At 50.1% G+C, this 22213-nt stretch overlaps 1 protein-coding gene across 1 annotated transcript in view; it reads left to right on the forward strand.

The window, feature by feature from the left end:
* Positions 1-17829, forward strand: part of NCAPG2 (non-SMC condensin II complex subunit G2) — a 60479-nt gene extending 42650 nt beyond the window's left edge. The window contains exons 24-29 of the mRNA XM_045086312.1: positions 4636-4823; positions 6273-6413; positions 9431-9534; positions 10364-10464; positions 11549-11648; positions 17444-17829. Of these exons, the coding sequence (XP_044942247.1) occupies positions 4636-4823; positions 6273-6413; positions 9431-9534; positions 10364-10464; positions 11549-11648; positions 17444-17495 (686 nt within the window). The 3' untranslated portion in view covers positions 17496-17829. The remainder of the gene's footprint in view (positions 1-4635; positions 4824-6272; positions 6414-9430; positions 9535-10363; positions 10465-11548; positions 11649-17443) is intronic.
* The last annotated feature ends 4384 nt before the right edge of the window (positions 17830-22213 follow it).

Raw genomic sequence — 22213 nt, forward strand, 5'->3', positions numbered from 1 at the left:
GGGCCTGTCTGCTCACCACATGGGAAGTATAAGGAGGGTTGTTTAAACTCTCCTCAGGACTGCTGGGAAGGTGCTTTTACCCCGAGGACAGGGTGACAGTGGAACCCGCAGTAACCAAAACCGTGGGGTATGTGCTTGCTGCGTACTGGGTACTGTGTTAAGTGTGTTTAGTGAGTGAGCGCGAGCTCAGCCTCCTTCCAGGTGGTCTGGGGGAGAGCTGGGCTGTGCGATTACCTGGAGCGGCCTGACCACGGGACCCAGGGCCAGATTCTCACAGCCGTGACGGCGTGAGAAGTGGAGAAGTGATCCAGGCTTTCTCTGTTGCCTCTCCTGGCAGGTGCTGCTGGCCTGTGACTCCCTCCCCCTTGCCCACCACCCACTGGGTGCAGAACTGTTTCTGAACTGCTCCTGCTGTGTGTCCTGACGCTACATCTGGTTGTTTCCCCAAACTATATCAGAAACTTGAAAATTCAGTATTTAAATTTCTTTAAGCCTATATATCTGCCGGAAGACATTGAAAATGACTTTATCATTTGTAGATTCAATGTTAAGATTTGGACATAGAGTCAGGGAGTCCCTAGTTCAGTTTGCCGTTGGTCCCTGGTGGCACTGAACATTGTCGCGCAGGCCGACTCTGATCTGCCCGTGGGGTCAGAGTTCAGGGCTCAGGGCCAGCCACCCTGCTCTGCCTTTCCAGTGTGTGCTTCTTGAAAGTAACTTGTGCTATCCGTTAGGTTGTGTAGGAGTTGTTTTAAATACCCACAGTAACGACTGAATGTTGACTCGAATAAATACTATTTATTTCAGAATCTGGTTTTTCTTTGTTAAATCGTTTATCACTTTTACTTTCTGGAGTGAAAACATTTTTAACTTAAGTTTAATTATTGAAACAGGGAAAAATGACTTGCATTTTTTAAAACTTCATTTATCATTTAGGAATTTTTTCTCCTAAGAACCGACTCTACAGTGAGTATGAAATTTACGTTTCCAAGGAGTTAACTGGAATTTTAGATCTCTGATGTCCCTAGTTTCATGACACGGAGGTATCTGTTCTCCAAAAATAAGGCCTTAAGCTGCTGACTTTACCTGAACAAAACTGAAATGATCTTTGCATTTATATATTCCAACAATTAGAGGCTCACAGGGGAGAATCAACTGTGGCCATATTTTGTAATCCTGTCACAAATAGGATTGTACTTAGCAAGTTAGCAAGATATACCCAGAGTCTTTTGTTCACAGGGCTTTCTGCTCTACTTGAAAGAGTGCTAATAAAACTTTCTAATTATAAACGCAATCAGGGCGCCTGGGTGGCTCAGTGGGTTAAGCCCTGCCTTCGGCTCAGGTCATGATCTTGGGGTCCTGGGATCGAGTCCCGCGTCGGGCTCTCTGCTCAGCGGGAAGCCTGCTTCCCCCTGTCTCTCTCTCTGCCTGCCTCTCTGCCTACTTGTGATCTCTCTGTCAAATAAATAAATACAATCTTAAAAAAATAATAAAATAAAATAAACGCAATCACATTTATGTTACTAATGTTATAATATGGCTTTCTCCATGCTGAGGTGCACATGCTACAGGAGGTCTCCGTGAGTAGAGCCGAGTCCCCACACGTAACCCAAATGTAGGGGCACCTGTGGGGCTCAGTGGGTTAAAGCCTCTGCCTTTAGCTCAGGTCATGATTTCAGGGTCCTGGGATCGAGCTCCACATCGGGCTCTCTGCTTAGTGGGGAGCCTGCTTCCCCCTCTCTTCCTGTCTCTCTGCCTGCTTGTGATCTATGTCTGTCAAATAAATAAATAAAATATATATTTTTAAATTACTTAAAAAAAAACCCCAAATATAAAAATCTAAGCTCACACAATTGCAGGTGTTTCAGCTATAATGCCGTATGTAAAAAAAAAAAAAGACCATGTGTTCTGCAAAATCCGGGGCTAAAAAGTAACAGGGCCTGTGGGAAAAGATAGTCTGGGGCAGGTGGTTAAGATAGTGCTGTGTGCTGGACCCCTAAGGAGATGGTGATCCTCCAAGAAGTCATTTAGAAAAGCGGGTTAACATTTCTAGTAAAGAAAGTGTGAGTACAGGGGTGCCTGGGTGGCTCAGGTTAGGCCTCTGCCTTCAGCTCGGGTCATGATGTCAGGGTCCTGGGATCAAGCCCTGCATCGGGCTCTCTGCTCAGCGGGGAGCCTGCTTCCCCCTCTCTCTGCCTGCCTCTCTGCCGACTTGTGATCTCTCTGTCAAATAAATAAATAAAATCTTTAAAAAAAAAAAAAAAGATAAAGAATGAGTACTTTTAAGCCTAGGGGTTTGTCTTATTTGGAAGGTGGATGGGCCAGAGGCATAGGGCCTGGGAGAGCTGGGCCAGAGGGACTTCCAGGGAGGAACACATGCCAGGCTGAGTCAGAGCCAGAGGACAGGGTCCACGGACCACCATGCTGTGTCTGCTGCGTGGGGTGGGGTAGCGTGCGTCTGCTTCTTCGACAGTGCCTTCAGTGGCAGACTGACGTCACTCCCAGCAGTCGCTTTGGACCAGTTCCCTCTAGAGAAGCAAGAACTTCCAAAGTCAGGGTCATCTGTTCTGTGGAGCTATGAATTCTGACTTCTCTTTAATAATGTGTTGTATTTTACTTAACCACTGTCTATGTATTTGGTTATAAGACACATACTGCTTGAATATAATGAAATAGCTTTGAATTAGTTTTTATAGCTTTTCTGGGTTTTGTCAGAATTAAAGATCCCATTTAAATGTGTGATTCCCCCATGCCCCTGTGACCTTGAGGATGGATGAAAAAGGGCAGCTCTCTCATTTGCTGGGTCTTTGCTCTTCAGAACATCGGCCTCCCCTCCGCTGTCCGTACTTTGTCTCAGAGCCTGGCTTTCTTTACCGTCCGTTCCAAGGACGTGACTCGCATGTGTGAGAGCCTGTGTCCCTGTGCCTTGTAAATAAAAGAGACTCATTTGTTGAAAGTTTCTTTTATGTTTGCAGTGATTTTAGAAACTGTTGGTTCTGGTAGTGCCACAGGCCTCTTGAGGGGTAAGCGCAGCTGGCACATGACCAGTGATTCTGCTTACGCTGGCAGGCAAATTTGGGTTTGGGCTTCGCGTCTTATATCTGTCTCAAGCTGAGCTTACTGTATCTTAGTAATTTGTTTTCTAAATGGAGGTTCCTTGCGGGCTATGCCCAGGTCCATGTCCTGTGGGAAGTCATGATTCCTAGGTAAAGTCAAAGAGGTTATACCTCTTTGTCACCTGGATAATAGTCTGATAATGAGAAACGTTATTTCCGTGCTTTCCCACATGACAAGTTTTAAAAATACAGGTGCACAGTTTATGTAGTTTATATACGTGTTTATGTATGTAGTATGTAGTTTGCATGTTTATGTAGCATATACTCGTTATGTAAACAAGAAAGAGTCGTGCAGCGTGCCTCCTGCCCCGGGAGAGCACGTGGTGTAAACGGGGAGGTGCTCACGCACACGGACCTCAGAGAGGCCAGACAGGGAGTGTCAGGCGTCGTGAGGTCCAGAGAGAAGTGAGAAACAGGATGCTCGAGAAGCTTCCCAGGGGGTGAGACCCCTGGCTCTGGGGTTTTGGTTTGTTTTTGATTTGTTTTAAGAGTTATGTATTTATTTGAGGGAGAGAGTGTGTGAGCAGGGGGGAGGGGGTGGGGAGAAAGGAGAGGGAATCCCAAGCAGGCTTCACACCCTCAGCACGGAGCCTGACGTGGGCCTGGATCTCACGACACGGAGGTTATGACCTGAGCCTAAATTAAAAGTCGGATGCTACCCGACTGAGCCACCCAGGTGCCCCGCACATACTCACCCCTCCCCAGGTCTATTCTTACAACTCAACTTAAAATCCAGATAGGATAAAAACTGCAATGAAAATTCAAGCTCTCTAGAATAAACTGTAGGATTAGGCTCACATGTAGAAAATGCTTTACCAAATTATTATTATTGTTTTTTAAAAGATTTTATTCATTTGAGACAGAAAGATACACAGAGCATGAGCAGGGGGAGAGGCAGGCAGAGGGAGAAGCGGACTCCTTGCAGAGCCAGGAGCCCAACGTGAGGCTGGATCTCAGGACCTGGAAATCATGACCTGAGCTGAAGGCAGATGCTCAACCATCCGAGCCCCTCAAGCGCCCCAGCACTTCACCAAATTGATGCAACACTGTAAAGGGAGTGAATCGGAAGAGAAAGACGGTGGCAAACTATAAAATGTTGGAAATTGAGCAGAGTTGGCCTGTGACATTTGTAAATCACATTTCGAAAGCTTTGGGGCCATCCTTCTCGGACTTGTGACAGTAGAGCTGGTGCTAATGTTGCCATCACATGAGAAAATGATACACGTTCTCTGATCGGCATATTCATGGTGTGTGTAGTGAGCCCAGTTCTCAGTGACCAAGTTAAATACACTGTTACTGTTGAAGCTCCTTGTGTTACATTTAAAAAGAGCAAGTTTTTAAATCTTATTTATTTTAAAACTTACGTGTGTTAAAATTTAGGTTAATCTCATCAACCTGGAATTGGCTTGCCAGTAACAATTTCTTTCCAGTTACCATAATATACATGTGTTGTGTGAAAAATGTAATAATTTCAGCTAAATTTTGTGGTTGGATAACTTTTTTCTAATATTCTTTCTAGTGAAGGGCTTCTTTTACGTGTCATTACTTCTGGGCATTCTGAAAGAGATAACGGGAAGTTCCTTGATGCAGAGACCAGACTCCGACGAAGAGGTTGCAACGCTGTTTGATATGGTCCAGAAAGTATTTCAGAAACTGCTGGAATGTATGGCCCGGAGCTTCAGGAAACAGCCAGAAGAAGGCCTGCGGGTACTCGCACCTTTCCGGGACGGGCTGTGGGGGCCGCAGACAGGGGCGCTTGGGGGCGGCGTCACCTCACATGCAGGCTCAGCTTGTGCTCGCTTGTGCCCTTGGGTGGGGTGTACTTCCGTGCGGGGGACAGTTAGGTGCCGTCCTTGACGCCCTGCTCACTGACCCTCAGGGCATGGGCGGGCAGAGAGGTGGTGCTGTCTGCAGCAGGGGCGGCGGGCCGAGAGCCCACCCTTCACACTTAGCCTTGGAGCGGGTTCTAAGCAGCCCGGGTCAGCCGGCTGCAGCGGAGCCTTCCGCCCGCCAGGACCGGGAGCTCGTATCTGACGGTGGTGCCCGGTTGTTGTGTCGGACTTTCCACCGGGAGCACACTTCTGAGAGTGTGGGTTCTGATTATTTCTAGATGATAAGGGGAAGTAATAATTTCCACCCAAGGCTACCCTCTTGGCACATGTCAGCGTCCCCCCCCCCCCCCCCCGGCTAGGAGTGAGAGTCACAGAGCTGGAGGCGCTGTGGTTCCCCCGTTGGCAAAAGCTCTTGTGAAGTAGGACTTGGAGTAGCCAGTTGGTGTGCGAAGAACCCGTGGGCCGCACGGGCTTCGCTCCGAGAATCATACTGTCATCAGAGGGGGGCCGCTCTTTTTTTTTCTAGGTAGTGGTTTAAAAAATGCAAGTTAGCTGTTTTTTTTAAATAAAGCTTTAAAAAATGCTAAAGTGGGAGATGTTTATGAAACACTGAAGACTCGTTTTTTTCCCTGTTCTTAGTTGATAGAAGGCAATCGAAGGCTGTTGGCTGTGCTTTCCCTAGCTCACTCGTTCATCTCAGAGTTCATCTGAAATGTTTCTGCTTTTGATGAGTTGGTTCCAGTGTGTGATCTGTTTGTATAATTCAGTTTGTGCCAGAATCTTCTATTTTCTCACCAAGTCTTTTAACATTGGCTGTGTGACTTCTTTCTTTCTTTCATTTTTCTTTTTTTAAAGATTTTATTTATTTATTTGACAGAGATCACAAGTAGGCAGAGAAGCAGCCAGAGCGAGAGGGAGGAAGCAGGCTCCCTGCCGAGCAGAGAGCCAAACTTGGGGCTGGATCCCAGAACCCTGAGATCATGACCTGAGCTGAAGGCAGAGACTTTAACCCACTGAGCCACCCAGGCGCCCCTGTGTGAATTCTTTCAAAACTCACGGCCTCTTGGTCTTTTACTATCAGTGGTATTTCTTTGTCTTTTCTATATTTATAGTATCGAGACTGTCGTGAAAGTAGTTCCAGTGGACTTCGGTCCTGTCTGTCCTTTTGTAGCTGTGGTGCCTGAGAGACTGGAGTCAGCAGTGGGAAGGGAAGGGTCGGGCGCAGATAAGACTGGGATTCCTGATACCCTGGGGAGGACAGCAGGAATACTTCTCCCGTAACGTGACTTTTTATAACCACTAAAAAATGACTGTTTTCTTGTAGCTTCTGTATTCCATCCAGAGTTCTCTCCACGAACTGCTGATGACGGTTCAGTCTTGGCACCTGGACACGCCCGTGCACCGCGGCGTGCTCTCCACGGTCATCGCTGCGTCTGTGGTGGAGATCGGCCACCAGCTACGGAAGGTGAAGTTTGGCCCTCCCAAAACCACTGTGTCTGCTTTTGACTGTCCAACTCGCTCTTCTCCAGTAGTATTTCGTTGTCATGTTTTCCCAAGTATTTTTTTAAGGACTCAGTTTAGTAGGTATCTGCTTCTCCAGCCACTGCCCCTCAGAGACGTAGGTGGCTGTGACTTGAGTCCTGACCACTGGCAGATTTCGTTACGGGTGTTGTCGTTTTGATTAAGGCCCAGCAAGTCCTTCCATCGTGAACTTTTTTTTCCTTCTTGCATCGTAGATATCTGCATGAGTTGATATTTTTCCTCTTCTGACGAGGCGAAAGCAGCTGTGGTCAGCGGGAAACAGGGTGCAGGTGCGGCAGGCTGTGCACCTGGGGATATTGGCGTCTGACGGCCTTGCTGGAGCCGCAGGCCTCATGTTTCTCTTGTGGGTCTAAGCATAAAGAATTTGACCTTCGGATACAGTTTAAACAGCGTATTCACTCCTACTCTGTAAAGGACATGCATAGTTTTTTTTTTTTTTTTTTAATGTTTTAATTTATTTATTTGACAGAGGTCACAAGTAGGCAGAGAGGCGGGTGGGCAGAGAAGCAGGCTTCCCGCTGAGCAGAGAGCCCGATGCGGGGCTCGATCCCAGGGCCCTGAGATCATGACCTGAGCCGAAGGCAGAGGCTTTAACCCACTGAGCCACCCAGGTGCCCCAGTGCACAGTTTTTACAGTTCGCCTCCCTGGTTAAGGATGGACATAACCAGGGTGGTGATTCAGGTCTGAACAGAAAGCTATTTCTGCAGTGAGGTCCTTGAGACACGGAGGGAGGATACAGTCAGGAGCTGTGACTCAGAGGATAGAAAGATGCTGATTGGTTCTCTTGGGACGAAAATGTGGAGTCTGACAGTCAGTGGCATTGCGTCATATAGATTCTGTACTGTAAGACCAGCAGTACAGACACAGCCAACTAAACTCCTAAAACACTAACAGAATTTAAGGCCCTCCTTAAAGCTTAAGCTTGGGTTAGGAAACTAGCAACTAGATTGTACATAGAATAAGACCTAGAATTTACTCCAGTGAGCTTTGTAGCTAACAACTATAACTAGATCAGTTAGCGGCCTGTGTGGCAAACCAGACTCACGGTCTGTTTTTGTGAAGGAACTTCTGTTGGGCATAGGCACACTGATCGTTCACACGCTCTCTGCGGCTGCAGAGTTGAGTCGACCTCACAGAGGCTGTTTTGCCCACAGAGTTGATATATTTTACTACTTTATACAACACGTTTGCTGACCTCTCTTCTGTCTCCTTACTGATTTGTCTGCTTGTTCCATTAATGAGAGTTGAGCGCCATGGTGGGCTTGTGTCTCTCCGTTGGTTTGCATGTGTGCAACTTCTGTTGTTAGGTCGTGCACTCAGGACTGCTGTGTCTTTCTGCAGCATTGGCTGTTCGATCGTCCAAGAGATGGCTTTTACTTTCAACATGTTTTTCTAGGTGTTCAAAGTGTTTTTTATAATCACCACGTGGGCAGGCCTTTTTTGGTGGGGGAGAGTCTAGTCTTAGAGTCTCTGCCTTTTACCCAGGGTATTTAACCTATTGGATTTTAATGAAATCGTTGATATGTTTGGGTTTAATTTGACCATTTTGATGTTTGTTTTCTAATAGTCCCCCTATTTTTCTTCTCCTGCCATTTCTGGACGAATCAGGTGTTTGTACTGTTGCATTTTATCTTCTCCATTGACTTCATATTGTCCCCTGTGTGATCATTTAGTGGTTTCTCTGGAGACTTTAGTGTGTGTATTTAGCTCATCAGTCTCCCTAAGAAATCACCATGTGCCTGTGCATCCGAAGAGCCTTCAAACACACTCTTCTGATTCGCATTCCCCTACTCCGTGCTGCTCTGTATCTTCATTGCCACATATGCTGAAAATCTCAAGATGCATTTTTTAAAAGATTTTTTATTCATTTGAGAGAGAGAGAATAAGCAGGGGGGAGGGAGAGAGAGAATCTGAAACCGTCTCCTCCTGAGCTCAGAGCTGACGTGGGGCCGCATTGACGACCGTGAGGTCAGCACCCGAGCCGAAGCCAAGAGTCAGACCCTTAACTGACTGAGCCACCCAGGCGCCCCAAGATACATTATTATTTTAACCAGTCCATAATCATTTGTCTGTAGCAGAAATGCATTCACAACATTCAAGAGGTAAAGCACTTTAATGAGAAACAGCGCTATTTCAGACATAATGATGACTGGACTTGAACATCCACCTTAGTGTTATGAATCCTCCAGAGGGCATGTGGAAAGGCCGTCTGGAAGTACTGTGCGGTCGGGTCCCCTGACGGCCGAGAAGTAGGCGAGGCAGTGTGGGGTGTATGAAGGTGGGTTGGGGCGGGGAGGAGATGGGCCACGAGATCAGGACAGAAAGTGATAACCTGCCCCGCCCCCCAGGCCCCGCCCCTTCCAGAGCAGGGTTCTGGGTTTAGACTTTCCAAGGAGCCATTTGCCTCGAATGGCTGACTGTAGCACTGCAAGGTCAGTGATGAGGGCGTAAATCCAGGCAGAGCTCCTTACGTGAGTGCAGACCAATGTTACTGCACTGTGGGTGGCTCTCCAGAGGACGCTGGCAGTGCTGGGGAGGGGGCGCTCCTGGGATCCGCTGGGTGGAGGCCAAGGGTGCTGCTAGCCACCCCGCAGTGCCGAGGATGGCCCACGGCAAGGAGTTACTCCGTCCCGGACGTTGGTCCTCCTGAGATTGAGAAAGCCCAGTCCTAGATGACCAGGAACAGCTGGCTGGATGGGCATAAAAACACGCTGTTTTCAGAAAGTGCTACCGTGGTAAAGGCGATCTGACAAAGGTTTGTTGAGTGTGTGTATCTTTTTACTTCTGTCTTCAATAATAATCATAATCGTAGACATTTCAGCAGCTAATAGGAACTATTCTTTTGAGTTTGTGGTTGAAAACCCGCAGTAGTATAAAACAAGTCATTAGCCCCATCTCAGTCTCCACTTAGGAAATACTGATTTGGAACTTCTTTTTAGGTGTCTAATACAGAGGAGCTCACTCCCCCCGAGGTTCTTGCAGATCTCCCACCGTTTTCAAGGTGTTTAGTAGGAATAATAATGAAGTCTCCGGATGTGACCAGGTAACTGTTCTCTTGACTCTCCTGACCTTCTCCTTGTGTCTGGAAGCTCACAGTAGATGCTGCTGTGTTCAGCTCTCAAAATTTCTCAAAAGTGCTTTTTTTTTCCATGAGAAAAATGTTTCACAGAATTTGCTCTCATTAGCAATTAAAAATAGTTGCATTATTTTAAAATTTTGCATTATACTTCTACAAAGAGAAATCCTGACTTTCTGTCAGATACATCCCTGGTTATAACTAAAATCGAGCTAGAGGGAAACACTTAAAATGTCACTGTGTGGTGGCACACTTTTCACGAAGTCTTCTCCCAACACCTCCTGGGTTCAATGCCAGTGTGGTTTTTTGGGGCACGCTGCTGTCCCTTGTCCTTGGCTGAAGCCCAGGGTTTGTTGTGGCACAAGAGGACTGAGAGAGGAGAGAGGGAGAGGTTTCTCAGTTGTCTGATAACCTGAGGAGCCTCGGTAGCAGACACAGTTGATGAAGGCGTTAAAACCATCATATTTGGCAGCCTGAGTTATCTTTCAGTGATATGAAACCTTTTTTGTGTGCATTGTGGGTATGCAGAGTAGCTGTTCTCAATTACCAGAATGTCCCTGTCCTTCTAGAGCGGCGTCTGGTGCTAATACCTCACTGACGTTCGTATGTGATTATTAGTTAGTTAGTATGACGTTAGTACGTGCTTACAGTGAAAGTGAGAAGAATTTAATCTGCTTCCCGTTACCCGAAAGCTAGAATTCACGGTGGTGGGTGATCTTGGTTACTTAGTCTTTCTGTAAAGTCTCAGGACATGCTCTGTAGAATAATGCCAGATGTTGGTTACTGTTTCTTGCAGGTCATTTTTAGATGAACTAAAGGCGTGTGTTACATCTGATGATATTGAAGGCATTGTGTGTCTCACAGCTGTTACGCATATTATTTTGGTTATTAATAAAGGTTGGTTAAACTTTCTCTTCTACGGTCTGGGACATTGCTGGGTGTGATCTCATGCAGAACTGTTGCGGGATGTTCGGGGACCCCGTTCCACGCTGTGGCTCCCCCAGTTCTCACAGCCGCTGTCCCGTTCTCTGAGCGCACGCCATCTGCTGGGCTTCTTCTGTCCTGCGGACCCTGCACTGGCCCGGAAACCAGTCCTGTCCACCTGTCGCCTACCCCCACTGGACCCGTTACGTGTCCCTCTCTGGGCTTCAGAACTGAATTTCTATTGATTTGTCATGTGTTACTTGTGCTTAAAGATCTGAATTTATTTTTGCTAATGGTGGTATGTTTTTTGTTTTAATACTTAATATTATCTGCTTTTCTACTTAAGCTTATACTTGTGTGTTTTGAATATTCCAGCCAGTTGAAATAGTACTGGAAAAATAGTTGGAGAGATCTATAAAATGCTCACCTCGGTATAAAATGCAGTCATGTCCCTGCATATTACTGTTAAGTTTCTATGTTTTTAACTCAATTTCACAAGTGTTGAAATTGTTTTCTAAGATGTGATGTATTATAGACCAAGAGTGTGCCCGTATGCCCTGACGCGTGGCGTGTCTGCAGGTTTAGGGTAACACTTTGTGACTGGTGTTAGGGCGGACATCGGAAAAGACTTGTCTAAGGGATTGTCCCTGAGCGGAGGTGTGGAGAACGAGGGGTCAGGGTGAGAGGTCGGGAGCTGATGAGCTCCTGGCACTTAGCAGGGACCTCAGCTTGTGCCGTGTGGCGATGCCGCCGAGACGTGGCCGTTGTCACTTGTGACGGAGGGACAGCTGAGGAGCGAGTCTCTGACACAGACTCAGCTGGGACCGTGTCCAGAGCCGTCCCTTCGGGCTCATGAGGTGCTTCCGAAAACGTCTGCTTGATCTTGTCCCACCCGGTCAGGGCCCGGTTACGGCGGCACGGGTCAGTGGGTAGGTTGACCGGCAGGGTGAGGAGGCTCGGCCTTCCTGAACCTGAACCCGTGCTGGGAGCAGAGTATGCTTGCTTGAGCGCCGCAGTCGTGGTGAAATCTTTCCTCTTCTTCACTCACTCCGCGCAGGCAAACACAGGAGCTCAAAAGTAAAGGAAGTCGCGGCCAGCGTTCACAGAAAACTGAAGACGTTCATGGAGATCACCCTGGACGAGGACAGCACGGAGAGGTAAGCGCTGGACGTGCTCTGCTTGGGCTTCGCTGCTCCGCAGGTGCCCGTTAGAGCCCGTTCCCACCGCCGCCACACGCAGCCCGGTGGTGAGCACAGAGACGTCTCTGGTGGAAAACGCCTCGAGCATATGTTTAATTTACTCCCTAATTTGTCTTCAGAAACAAAAACAAGATTGTCATCTGGTAACTTCTACACCAGAAAAGTAAAGGCGTAAAAACTTATTTATATAGTTTTAAGACTAGGCAGGTTGTTCTGAGTGGTTTGCTGTTTTTGAAATCAGAGGCTTCAAATTTCTAAGACATACTTGCCCGGTCCCCAGGCGTCCACAACGAGGATGGGAGAGGTTCCTCCAAACCTCGGAAGAAACAGCGGTCGTGTCTGGCTTCCTGGCGGCCGGTCGCCCCCACTGGGACGGCTCTGAGGAGGGCATTTGCTGGGCTCCAACCGAGTGCCTTTGTGGTTAGGTTTTGCGTGTCACACGCCGTGCCCCTTCCTGCAGACTGTCCGCTGTTTGATTCTCAGTCAAGAGCAAAACCTGTTTCTCTTGCTGTTTTGTGAACTTCGGAAGGCCGAGTGTTGCAGAGCTCGGAACTAGTGGCGGTTTCGTGTGCGCCTGGGAAAGTCGCTACTTTCTCCTTTGCAAAAAGGCCCTGCAAACCCCAAGTTGCTAATTTATGAACAAAGACTGTTCTCTTTCGTCCTGTTTACCTTTTTTTCCCCTTTCTCACTGCTTTAGCCGGGACTTGCGGTGCTGTGCTGACATCCTTGCCTTACTCCTGATCTTAGTGGGAAAATTCTAGTTTCTCACCATTAACGTGAGCTGCCTGTGTCTTGTGGAGGGTCGCGGGCAGTTGAAGGAGCCCCTTCTATTCCTCGTTTGCCGAGACTTTTATCATGAGTGGATGTTGGATTCAGTCGAAGACTTTCCCTCATCCACTGATGTGATCATACGCTGTTTCTCGTCCAGCCTGTTGGTGTGATGGGTTACACTGGTTTTGAGTGTCAAACCCAGGAAGAAACCTGGAAGAAACCCAGCCGCTCATGGTAGACATCTCGTGCACTGTTAGCAATTGCGGGCAGCCAATGGATGGTGCTGTTGGGTCCAGCTGTGTTCTTAATGTTCCTCTGCCTGCTGGGTGCGTGCATTTCTGATAAGAGGGTCTGGCTGCATCTTTTGTGGCCTTGGTATCAGGTGCGTTTGAATTTAGGGTTCCTGTATCTTCTGGGTGAGTTGACCCTTTTATTTGTACAAAGGGTCTCTCTTTGTCTCTTGTAAGTCCACGTGTCGATATTAAGACAACTGTTCTGACCTCCTTCAGCAGGTGTTTCCTGGGTGTGCGTGGCATTCCGGTTAGGAGGCAGAAACCATGCAGTCACCAGGACAGGAAAATCACAGTGTCAGAAAGTTCTCGTCCGGGCGCTGGGGTAACGAGTGTCGGCCTGTGAGGGTTACAGCGGACTCCAGGAGAGCCTCCAGGCAGATGCGAGGAACAGCCCTGCCCCTCGGGAGAATGTGCGCCCCAGGGCTGAGACCGCTCTGTAGACAGAGCAGTCCTGAGGCCTTCTGACAGCATTGCTGGCTATCCAGTGTCCAGGGGGCAGGGGAGGTGCGGGGGGAGCTGCTGGAGCCCCCCCGCCAATCCTGTGAGCTTCCGCGTGCTGTTCTGGTCAGGGAGCTGCCGGCTGGACAGCCGCCCCGGCTTGGTGGGGACTGTGGCTTGAGGCGCTGCTTTTACTGTCGGCGGCTCCCAGAGAAGGCTGGTGGGAACCTGCCCCACAAAGTCTGAGGTCTCTGCAGCGATCAGAACCGGGAGGGGAGAGCCCCCACGGACCAGGGCATCGACTCGGGTGCTGGAGTAGGTAGGGGTTTGTGTGACCGCGGCTGTGAGCAAAGGGAGTGCACTCGGTTACACACTTCAGCCTAGGAACGGTGGAGCGTTTACCAGGCGACTTTAATGAAGCTGGTTTTGCAGCTGTGCGTGTGACGGAGAAACCCGGCAGACTCTTGCGCTGTATGAGCTCGTTCACATCTAGATGCTTGTGGGGAAGAGGGCGGTGATCGTCTGAGTTGGAGGAAATAGTGTTTGCAGTTCAGAAGGCACATGGCAGTGTACTTATTTCCACCAGGCACATCAGAGTTACCACCTGTACAAATAATATGTCATTTCACAAGATGTGACAACCTCACAAGTCCAGGCATTTTAAAAAATATTTTGTTTATTTATTTGTTTGTTTGCTTAGAGAGGCTGAGCTGGGGGAGGGGCAGAGGCAGATGGAAAATCCTGAGCAGACTCCATGCCCAGCCGGGAGCCCAAGGTGGGGCTTGATCCCGTGACCCTGAGACCATGACCCGAGCTGCCGTCAGGAGTCGGACGGAGCCAGCCAGGTGCCCCAGAAGTTCAAGCGTTTTAACGGGATTTCTTTGTTCTTAGAAATAACATTTGCAAGGATAAGTTTTGGAGGCATAGAATGGCACGCATGTACTAATGTGGAGTTGTAAGGGAACAGGACGTTGGCTCCTTCTTAGAAATTTCTTTTATTCCCATTTGCACAGAGTTTTAAGGTGAGTACTTGAATTGTGTTAGTTATATTGAGAGGGAAAAAAGGCCTTAGGAGTTCAAAACCAGGGGCCCCTGGGTGTAGACGTAGGTTAAGCGTTCGACTCTTGATTTTGGCTCAGGTCACAGTCTCAGGGTTGTGGGATCAAGCCCCGTTTCGGGCTCCGTGTGCTATTAATAGCTGATACACGGACGGCACAGAGTTCTTTCATTTAAGGAGGAAACATCTTAGGACCTAGGACTGGATCATGAAACTCACGCTCCCTAAATGTGCAAGAAACACATTGTAGAAAACCGGCGTCTAAAACAAAATCAGCCTAATGGAAAGTAGACGAGATTTAAGACTAAATTAGAAAATAATACCGATTTGACATTGGGGTAGAGGCATTAAAGCAAGTTAATATCTTTAAGCCTCTGGGAACCTTTTAATCCAGTTAACATTTGGGCAGTGGGGCATTAATTCAGAAGCGAATGTTTTCTTAGCGAATACACTACTTTTCTGTCCAGCAGTGTTAGTATTCTGTTAGCTGGTCTGTTGGTGCGAAATAAGAATGCTTCTCACCGCTCTTTTCCTCGCCTCCCTGGGACTGTAGATCGAAGCTGTTTTCCCAGGAGGAACGGCATACATTTGCCGGCACCCTAGTGCATTGAAATGCCAAGTATGTTATATTTGTTACTTTTATAAATAGTATGAAAATAGCAATAAATTCATAACGAGAAATTTTAGCAGTATAAATATTTCTTATAGTTGAGGTTATATCATGAATTGTTCCCACTGAGTAAGTGGATTCTAATCATAAGCAGGGTACTTGCCGATACTAATTATGCCTACGTGTAGACAACTTCGATGCCCCCAGCACTAACCTTGCTTTTAGACCTTGAAGGAAAGGACTTCTCCCTGACAGAATCACCTCTCTTTGGTTATCAAGCATGGACGAATAATACCATTTTATTCTGCTGCATGAAATTTTAGTCGTCTTTTTAAAATGATTTTGGGACTGGATGATTTTTGTAGCTCACTTGGAAGCTTGCTTCTATCATCATCAATGCCAGTGGACCTTGGTGTAGATGAATTAAAACTAGATGTAAATAAAAACAGGCATTGTTTATCTTATTAATGTTTTCCCCAGAAAATTGATTTTGTCTGCCCCTCCCGTGGCTGTGGGCACGTCGCACGGTCTTCAGCACGTGGGCACAGCCTGCTGGAGGCTTGGGCCCTGATGGTGGACGGGATGAACACTCAGCTTCTGACCATGATTTACAGGCTTTGAGAGCTCCGGTGGGTGAGCGCCTCACTTGGTTCAAACCAAGCCACACTCAAGAACCCTGGCCCAGAGAGGTCATCGGGCTGCGGCCTGGACCATCTCTTCCGGCTCGCTGCTGTGATGGTGGCCCCGACAGGCCTGTGCCTTCCGCCACTCACCGTCCCACCTCTGTCTGAAGGGCCCGTCGGGCACAGACACAAGAGCCATACACGTCGGGAGCCCGGCAGTTAGAGCAGAACAGCTGTTGCTCGAGTAACAGTGGTGGGCCAGTCAGATAATCAGTAATAAGTGTCTTCAAAGAAAAATCAGTTATGCCCCAAAAAGGTGATGTAGAATGAGAAACTCTAAATTAAAATGTCCGTGATGCACTGGAGAGATGTCAGTCTTGAGAGTCAGGTTCCAGGTGGTCTGAGAGGTCATGTTGGGGGAGGACCTCAGAGCCTATGTGACGAGGGCTCGCCGGGTACGGACAGATGGGAAATGGGCCCAGGAGAAGCAGTCGCCTGACACATAAGAGGAGAAAACTTCTCAGAACTGAAGAAATGCACAATTCTTTTTTTTTTTTTTTTTAAGGTTTTATTTATTTATTTGACAGAGAGAGATCACAAACAGGCAGAGAGGCAGGCGGAGAGAGAGAAGGAAGCAGGCTCCCCCATGAGCAGAGAGCCCGATGCGGGGCTCGATCCCAGGATCCTGAGATCATGACCTGAGCCAAAGGCAGTGGCTTAACCCACTGAGCCACCCAGGCGCCCCAGAAATACGGAATTCTAAAGATTCTTTCTTTTGTTTCTTTCACTAAATTCTGAATGGAATTAATTGCAAAGAAATCACACCTAAGTAAGTTTGTGGATAAAATTATGGAATTCCAGGGGTAAAGAAAAAAATCTCCAGATCTTCCTGGCTCTGTCCTGGCCCAGCAGTGGCCACTTTGTCTCATGTGGAAACTGAGCCCCTGAAACGTGGAGAGTCCGGCCGAGCTGCGCGCCGGGTCTGGGAGCGCGCGTGGAAGGGAAGTGCGGAAGAGAGCCTGCGGAGCACGCCAGGGCTCCCTCGAGGCCGGCCATGGGCAGACGTGGTTTGGGGACGCCGAGTAGAATAGAATGTATTGGGAAGAACTTCCCCTTGTTCCTGTCATCTTGTCTCTTTTAATGAGGCTGGTAGAGAGTTTACTTCCATGCCCGTTTGTCCTGATGCGAGACGGGCTGTTAGAGACTGCGCGGCGTGAGTCTCCACGAAGAGCGGGACACGGCCCGACACTCGCTGGTCCTCGCTGGGATGGAGACTGGTGTTTGAGTCTGGGGCCCGCAGCCCTCGGGGGCAGTGCTGGGGTGCAGGCGGGGACAGGAAGGGAGCGCACGCTTGTAGATGCGTGTGTGAGGACGGCCCCGGGACGGCTCCTCGCAGGTTTTGGGGGCACGTCTGGAGCAGCTCAGCCCGAACCTGGCTCCGTGGGGCAGGGAGGAGCAAGGCTGTCCTGGGACAGGTGCGTTGAGGGGGACGGAGGGAGGCGAGGTGAGTCCGGAAGTCACTGAAGTAAGTGTCATTGTAACAGTGTGTCTTGGGGTAAATAGTTTTCATTTATCTTGGGTTTTTGTGGAGAGAAATGAAGCCCAGGATTGTAAAACGTACTTGTCATGTTTGTGAGTCTGACCTGTGTCCGAGTCCTGGTTCAGATGCTGACAAATGAGAGTCCTTCTGAGCAAATACGGTCGCACCCGTAGGAGACCTGGCCTGCCGTTCTGCCTGTGTGGGGAGCGCGCTGGGGCCTCCGCGAAGCGCTGCTGGCCGCGGGGGCGGGACGACTGGCCGGTGCAAGCGCCGTCGCCCAGCGGTGGGGGGGGTTACTGATGACGTCAGCGTTCCGAGTGTGTGTTCAGCTGCACAGCAGGCCTAGGGTCATTTTGTGAAAATGGGCATCTGGGTGTTTGGTCACTGATTTCTGTTTTAATCATCTTTCTTCACGTTTCAGGTTTCTCTATGAATCGTCATCGAGGACTCTGGGAGCACTTCTGAATTCATGACTAAGCCGGCATCTTCGGTCACAAGACAGGAAAAGGACTCAGTGAAAGTGAAATGAATGTGTGTTTTCCTAGGGTTTTTAATGTTAATAACTGGTGTCACAGGGGTGGGATTTGTTTGGGGAGTTACAAGTAGGAAACTCAAAGGTTCTTAAGCTTTTGCCTGATGCCTGCATAAATACTATATTTACTGTAAAGGACTCTGGGTATCAGTGGTGCAAAGGAAAAAAAGACACTTTTCTAGCAAACGTGGTTGTTTTAAAAAGGAATTTATATATATGTACGTATATGTATAAAAGTGTTGCTTAAACTCTGAGTAATAAAAGCGCTGCCGACATGTTTGTGTGAGTCTTCCCCTCGAGAGAGAAGGGTTGAATTCTGCCGAGTGGAAGGTGCTAAAGCCCAGGGAGGGGCCGCATACGGGGTCCTGGGGTGGCCTCCTCTCCTGGTCCTGCTGCTGCTTGACTGGGTGTCCGGTTGGGTCTGGTGGCTCTAGTATGAGTGGCAGAGCTGAGTCCTTCAGCCGGAAGGCATCTGCGATTTCATCTTTTCTTTCTGAGAGCTGACCTGGTGCCCGTGGAGCGCCAGCCCTGGGCTTCCTCGCCGTGTCGCCCAAGACCCCAGCCTGTCTGCTGTAGGTGACCAGGTCCGTGTGTCCCTGTCAGCCTCAGGCCCTGCGTCGTGGCAGAGCGGCCGCTTGTGACCGATGGGACACGCTCATTCTGACCTCTGACCCAGCAAAGCGGTAAAGAAACACCAATTTCACTGTTTCTCTAAGAAGGTACAGAAATGGACTGCTTACCACAGGGGCAGTTAGGGTAAAGTGTTTCTGAGATAGCTTCGAAATGGGAGGTGGGGGTTGTTATTTTAGCTAATTTTGAACGGGACCTTTTATTTTTATTTATTTATTTATTTTTAAAGATTTATTTATTTATTTATTTGACAGAGAGAAATCACAAGTAGGCAGAGAGGCAGGCAGCGAGAGAGAGAGAGGGAAGCAGGCTCCCTGCTGAGCAGAGAGCCCGATGCGGGACTCGATCCCAGGACCCTGAGATCATGACCCGAGCTGAAGGCAGCTGCTTAACCCACTGAGCCACCCAGGCGCCCTTGAACGGGACCTTTTTTTTTTTTTTTATTTGACAGAGAGAAATCACAAGTAGACGGAGAGGCAGGCAGAGAGAGAGAGGAAAGCAGGCTCTCTGCTGAGCATTGAGCCCGACGCGGGACTCGACTCCAGGACTCCGAGATCATGACCCGAGCCGAAGGCAGCGGCCCAACCCACTGAGCCACCCAGGCGCCCCATGAACGGGACCTTTTAGACATCTTCGCCAAGATGTATTCCGTGTTGGCAAATGTAATTTTTCCTTTCTTTGTTTGTCCTTGCTGGTGTTAGTTTTAGTATTAAATGCACGGAGGGGCGTCTGGCAGCAGAGGCCAGGCAGCAAGAGGGAACAGGAAGTGGCGGTGCCACGTTTTAGCCACCAACAGAAAGGCCCGTGCCGCCCATTTACACACAACGGGAGGGCTACGCACCACAGCCCGGGAGCGAAGCAGCCTCCGGGAGTGAGGCAGCAAACAACGGACCTGACCAGACGGTCGGTGAGCCCCCTCACCCGTCAGACACCCAGGACTAGCTTGGTGGCATGAAAACGAGCCTCGGGGCGGGGGCTCGCTCCCACTCCGTGAGGCCTGTGCCGCACCACCCAGTGGCCCTTATTATGGTCCCTCGTTGTGGGACTGGCTCTCGGCAGAGTAGTCAGGCCTTTGCTGACTGCAGATGTACGAGGAAAGGTGACTGTCCTCTAAAAACTGCCCTGACCCCACGTTTCCACTGCCTGCCGTCCCTAAGGTGAGAGCGGTTTCTCGAGGTGCCCTCAGAACGGGAGAGCGCAAACTAGGAAGGTGGAGCTGTAGCGCCTCGCTGGTTTTGACATTATTCTACGTAAAATATAGTGATGCCACTCTTAGGACCACTGATGTCTAACTCTCGGGTCTCTGTCCTTTGAAAAAGAGCTGGTGACTGTGCGCGTGGCCCAGACCTGGACAGTGGGTCGTGCTGGGTGTCAGCGGGTAAAGGCCTCGTTCCCTGTGCTCCCGAGCAGAGCACTGGGCTGAGCTCGCTGGCACAGGTGTCCACGGCACGGCGCTCGGAGGCTCGGTCGGTCGAGCGTACGAACCTTGATCTCAGCTTAGATCTCGATCTCAGGGCTGCGAGTTCAAGCCTTACGCTGGACTCTGTCCTGGACATGGAGGATGTGTTCAAGAAAGTGTCCGGGAGCACACGCTTCCTGACGGCTCCGTGGCCGTCCCGCTCAGGCCCACGTTCTCATGGGCATGCTGGCTCTTTCATAGCTAACTCGTGACTGAACCCCACTTTCTCTAAAATAAAGGACATTTCTGGAGGGTTAATTTCAGCAGAGCTGTCTTATATGGCAGCCATTTCTTGGTGTTTTTTTTCCAGGAAGGGGAAATTTCCTGATCCACATTTCTCTAGATTCCTGGCACCAGCCTCCAGCAGGGGGTCCTGTGCCCCTCGGGGACATCTGCTCAGCCTCCGGCACTCATGGCATAAGCAGCTCCTCCCACTGGTGACAGCGAACAGAACAAATGTGAGTCAGCAGCCCGAGTGTTCCGGATGCTCACGGTGACCAGTCTCACAAGGGCTCTGGCTCGCGCACAGATGGATGGGAAAGCGTGTACCAAGGGCAGACGTGAGTCAGGCTGATAGATCAGCACAGTAGAATGGCTCTGGCACCGTGACCTCTCCATGCTCAGCTAAGACAGTCTGTACCCCAGCTCCACGGTCGCCCCCACCGGGTATCAGAGACCCCAGGGCGTGCTGACCCCCTGTGTGACGGCTGCCAGAAAGAGCCTCCATAACTCTCCCCTCTCCCCTCTGCCAGCCCTCCCCCTGCTTGGACGGGACCCACAGCATGAGGAGTTTCTTCTAGTTCCCAGTTTGGCCCCATCCTGAATCTGGCAGACGGTGTCTGGTCTCGTCTGGCTGTGGGTTGATGGTCGTGCACCAAACCCACTTACTGGCACAATAGCCCACGCTGACCACCTCCGTATGAGCTTACACGCAGGAGGTGGTAGGTCTGGCTTTCCTTGTCAGAAGAAGAGTTGTCAGGAGTAATAGCTCCCATTCAGGTACATCTCCTCTGTCTTGCGGGAAGACCGTTGTTGGTGAGTTTCTAGGGTAGACCGTCTTACGAAAGTAAAGTGCGCTTCTGGGATAAGCACAGCACGTGGGGTCACGCTCCCTGAGCGGCCCTGTGGTGGGGTCTGGGTAAGGGCTCCCAAAATTATCTGTTACAGTCCACAACCTGTCAGTGTTCCCTTACATGGCAAAGTAGACTTCGCAGATGTGATGAAGTTTAGAGTCTTGAGTTGGGGGAGGCTATCCTGGTTTACCCAGCAGGCCCTGACCTCCTGGAGGTCCCCGTGGGGGAGCCTGGGCGACTCATCCCATGCACAGACGGCACAGTGACCACAGCGGTGGCGACTAGAGGGATGTGGCCACAAGCCAAGAGCGGCAGGCAGCCCCAGAAGCTGGCAAAGGCACATGGAGCCTCCCACCGGGGCCTCAGAGGCAGCGCGGCCCCACAAGACCTGGATGCGGGCCCGTGAGACCGTGCACCGCCGGCCGCTGGGACTGTCAAAGCCGCCACAGGCAACTCTCACTGACCTCATCTCCCACCAAAGCTCCCACACGGGGAGGAAATTCAGATGTTGGGCAGCTCATCCCCAAAGGATCCCATGTCCATCCTGGTGCTCCGTGTTCTTGCTGTTTCTGTTCGGTAGGAGGGTCTCCTGGCCAACACGGGGAGGCGTCTTGCACCCGAACTGCCATTTCCAGTGGGCAGACCCTCCTGGAGGGAGTTTCTGGTCCTCCGCTAGGCCTGCCTAGATGCCGTTGGTGATCCGCAGGCCCAGGGGCACTCATGTCGTTAAATAGCATAACCTGTGTCCAGTAGCAGGTGACGGAATGAGGAAGGTAAAATGCACACGACAGAGGCCGGAAAGGAGCGTGAGGGGAGGCGGCCTGGGACCACCACTCGGGGGCGGGGGCTCTGTGACACCCCGTCTTGCCGCCCATTCCACACTCTCCTGAAAGTCTGGCGAGGTCTCCTGCTGGGATGACCACGTGCTCATTTCTGAGGGCCCGCAGCAAGCCGAGATCTCTTCCTGCAGAGGAAAGTAGGGGCTCGAGTGCCTGTGGTGCTACGAACCCAGGAGCTCCGCTGCCGTTCTCTGTGGCGGCACACGGCCCGTCTGCACGGAAACCTGCTGCTTGGCTCAAGGCCAACGGCAAAGCAGTTTGCTCTGCTGTTGGAAAACCTTTCGATTGGGGTTTCGCAGAATTGGCAGCTTTTAGGTGTATCCAGGAAATGGTAAGAATGTGCACCTATCCATCTGGAGAGTTCTCGAGGACGGTTCTTCCTTAGTGGTGGGGCTGTGCTAGCTCCCCTGTGCCCACAGAGCTTGGCGCGCACACACAGGGCCCTCCCACGTTGGGGTCGCGCTTGCCTGCTTCCCTGGCTGGCCACGTGCTGTCGTATGCAGCGGGAGTTGCCGAGTTCAAGCCCGGGCCTGGCGTCCTCTCGTGTTTTTGCTGGGGTCACGAGGACGTTCTCCGAGATTCCAAGATGCTTCTGCCTTCCCACGCAGGCTGTGCTGGGGCGAAAGTCGTGTGATGAGGGCCACCAGCTGGCGTCATT

This window comes from Mustela putorius, unplaced genomic scaffold, assembly GCF_011764305.1.
Source record: "Mustela putorius furo isolate JIRA1106 unplaced genomic scaffold, ASM1176430v1.1 tig00000929_pilon_pilon_pilon, whole genome shotgun sequence".
Taxonomy (NCBI): domain Eukaryota; kingdom Metazoa; phylum Chordata; class Mammalia; order Carnivora; family Mustelidae; genus Mustela; species Mustela putorius.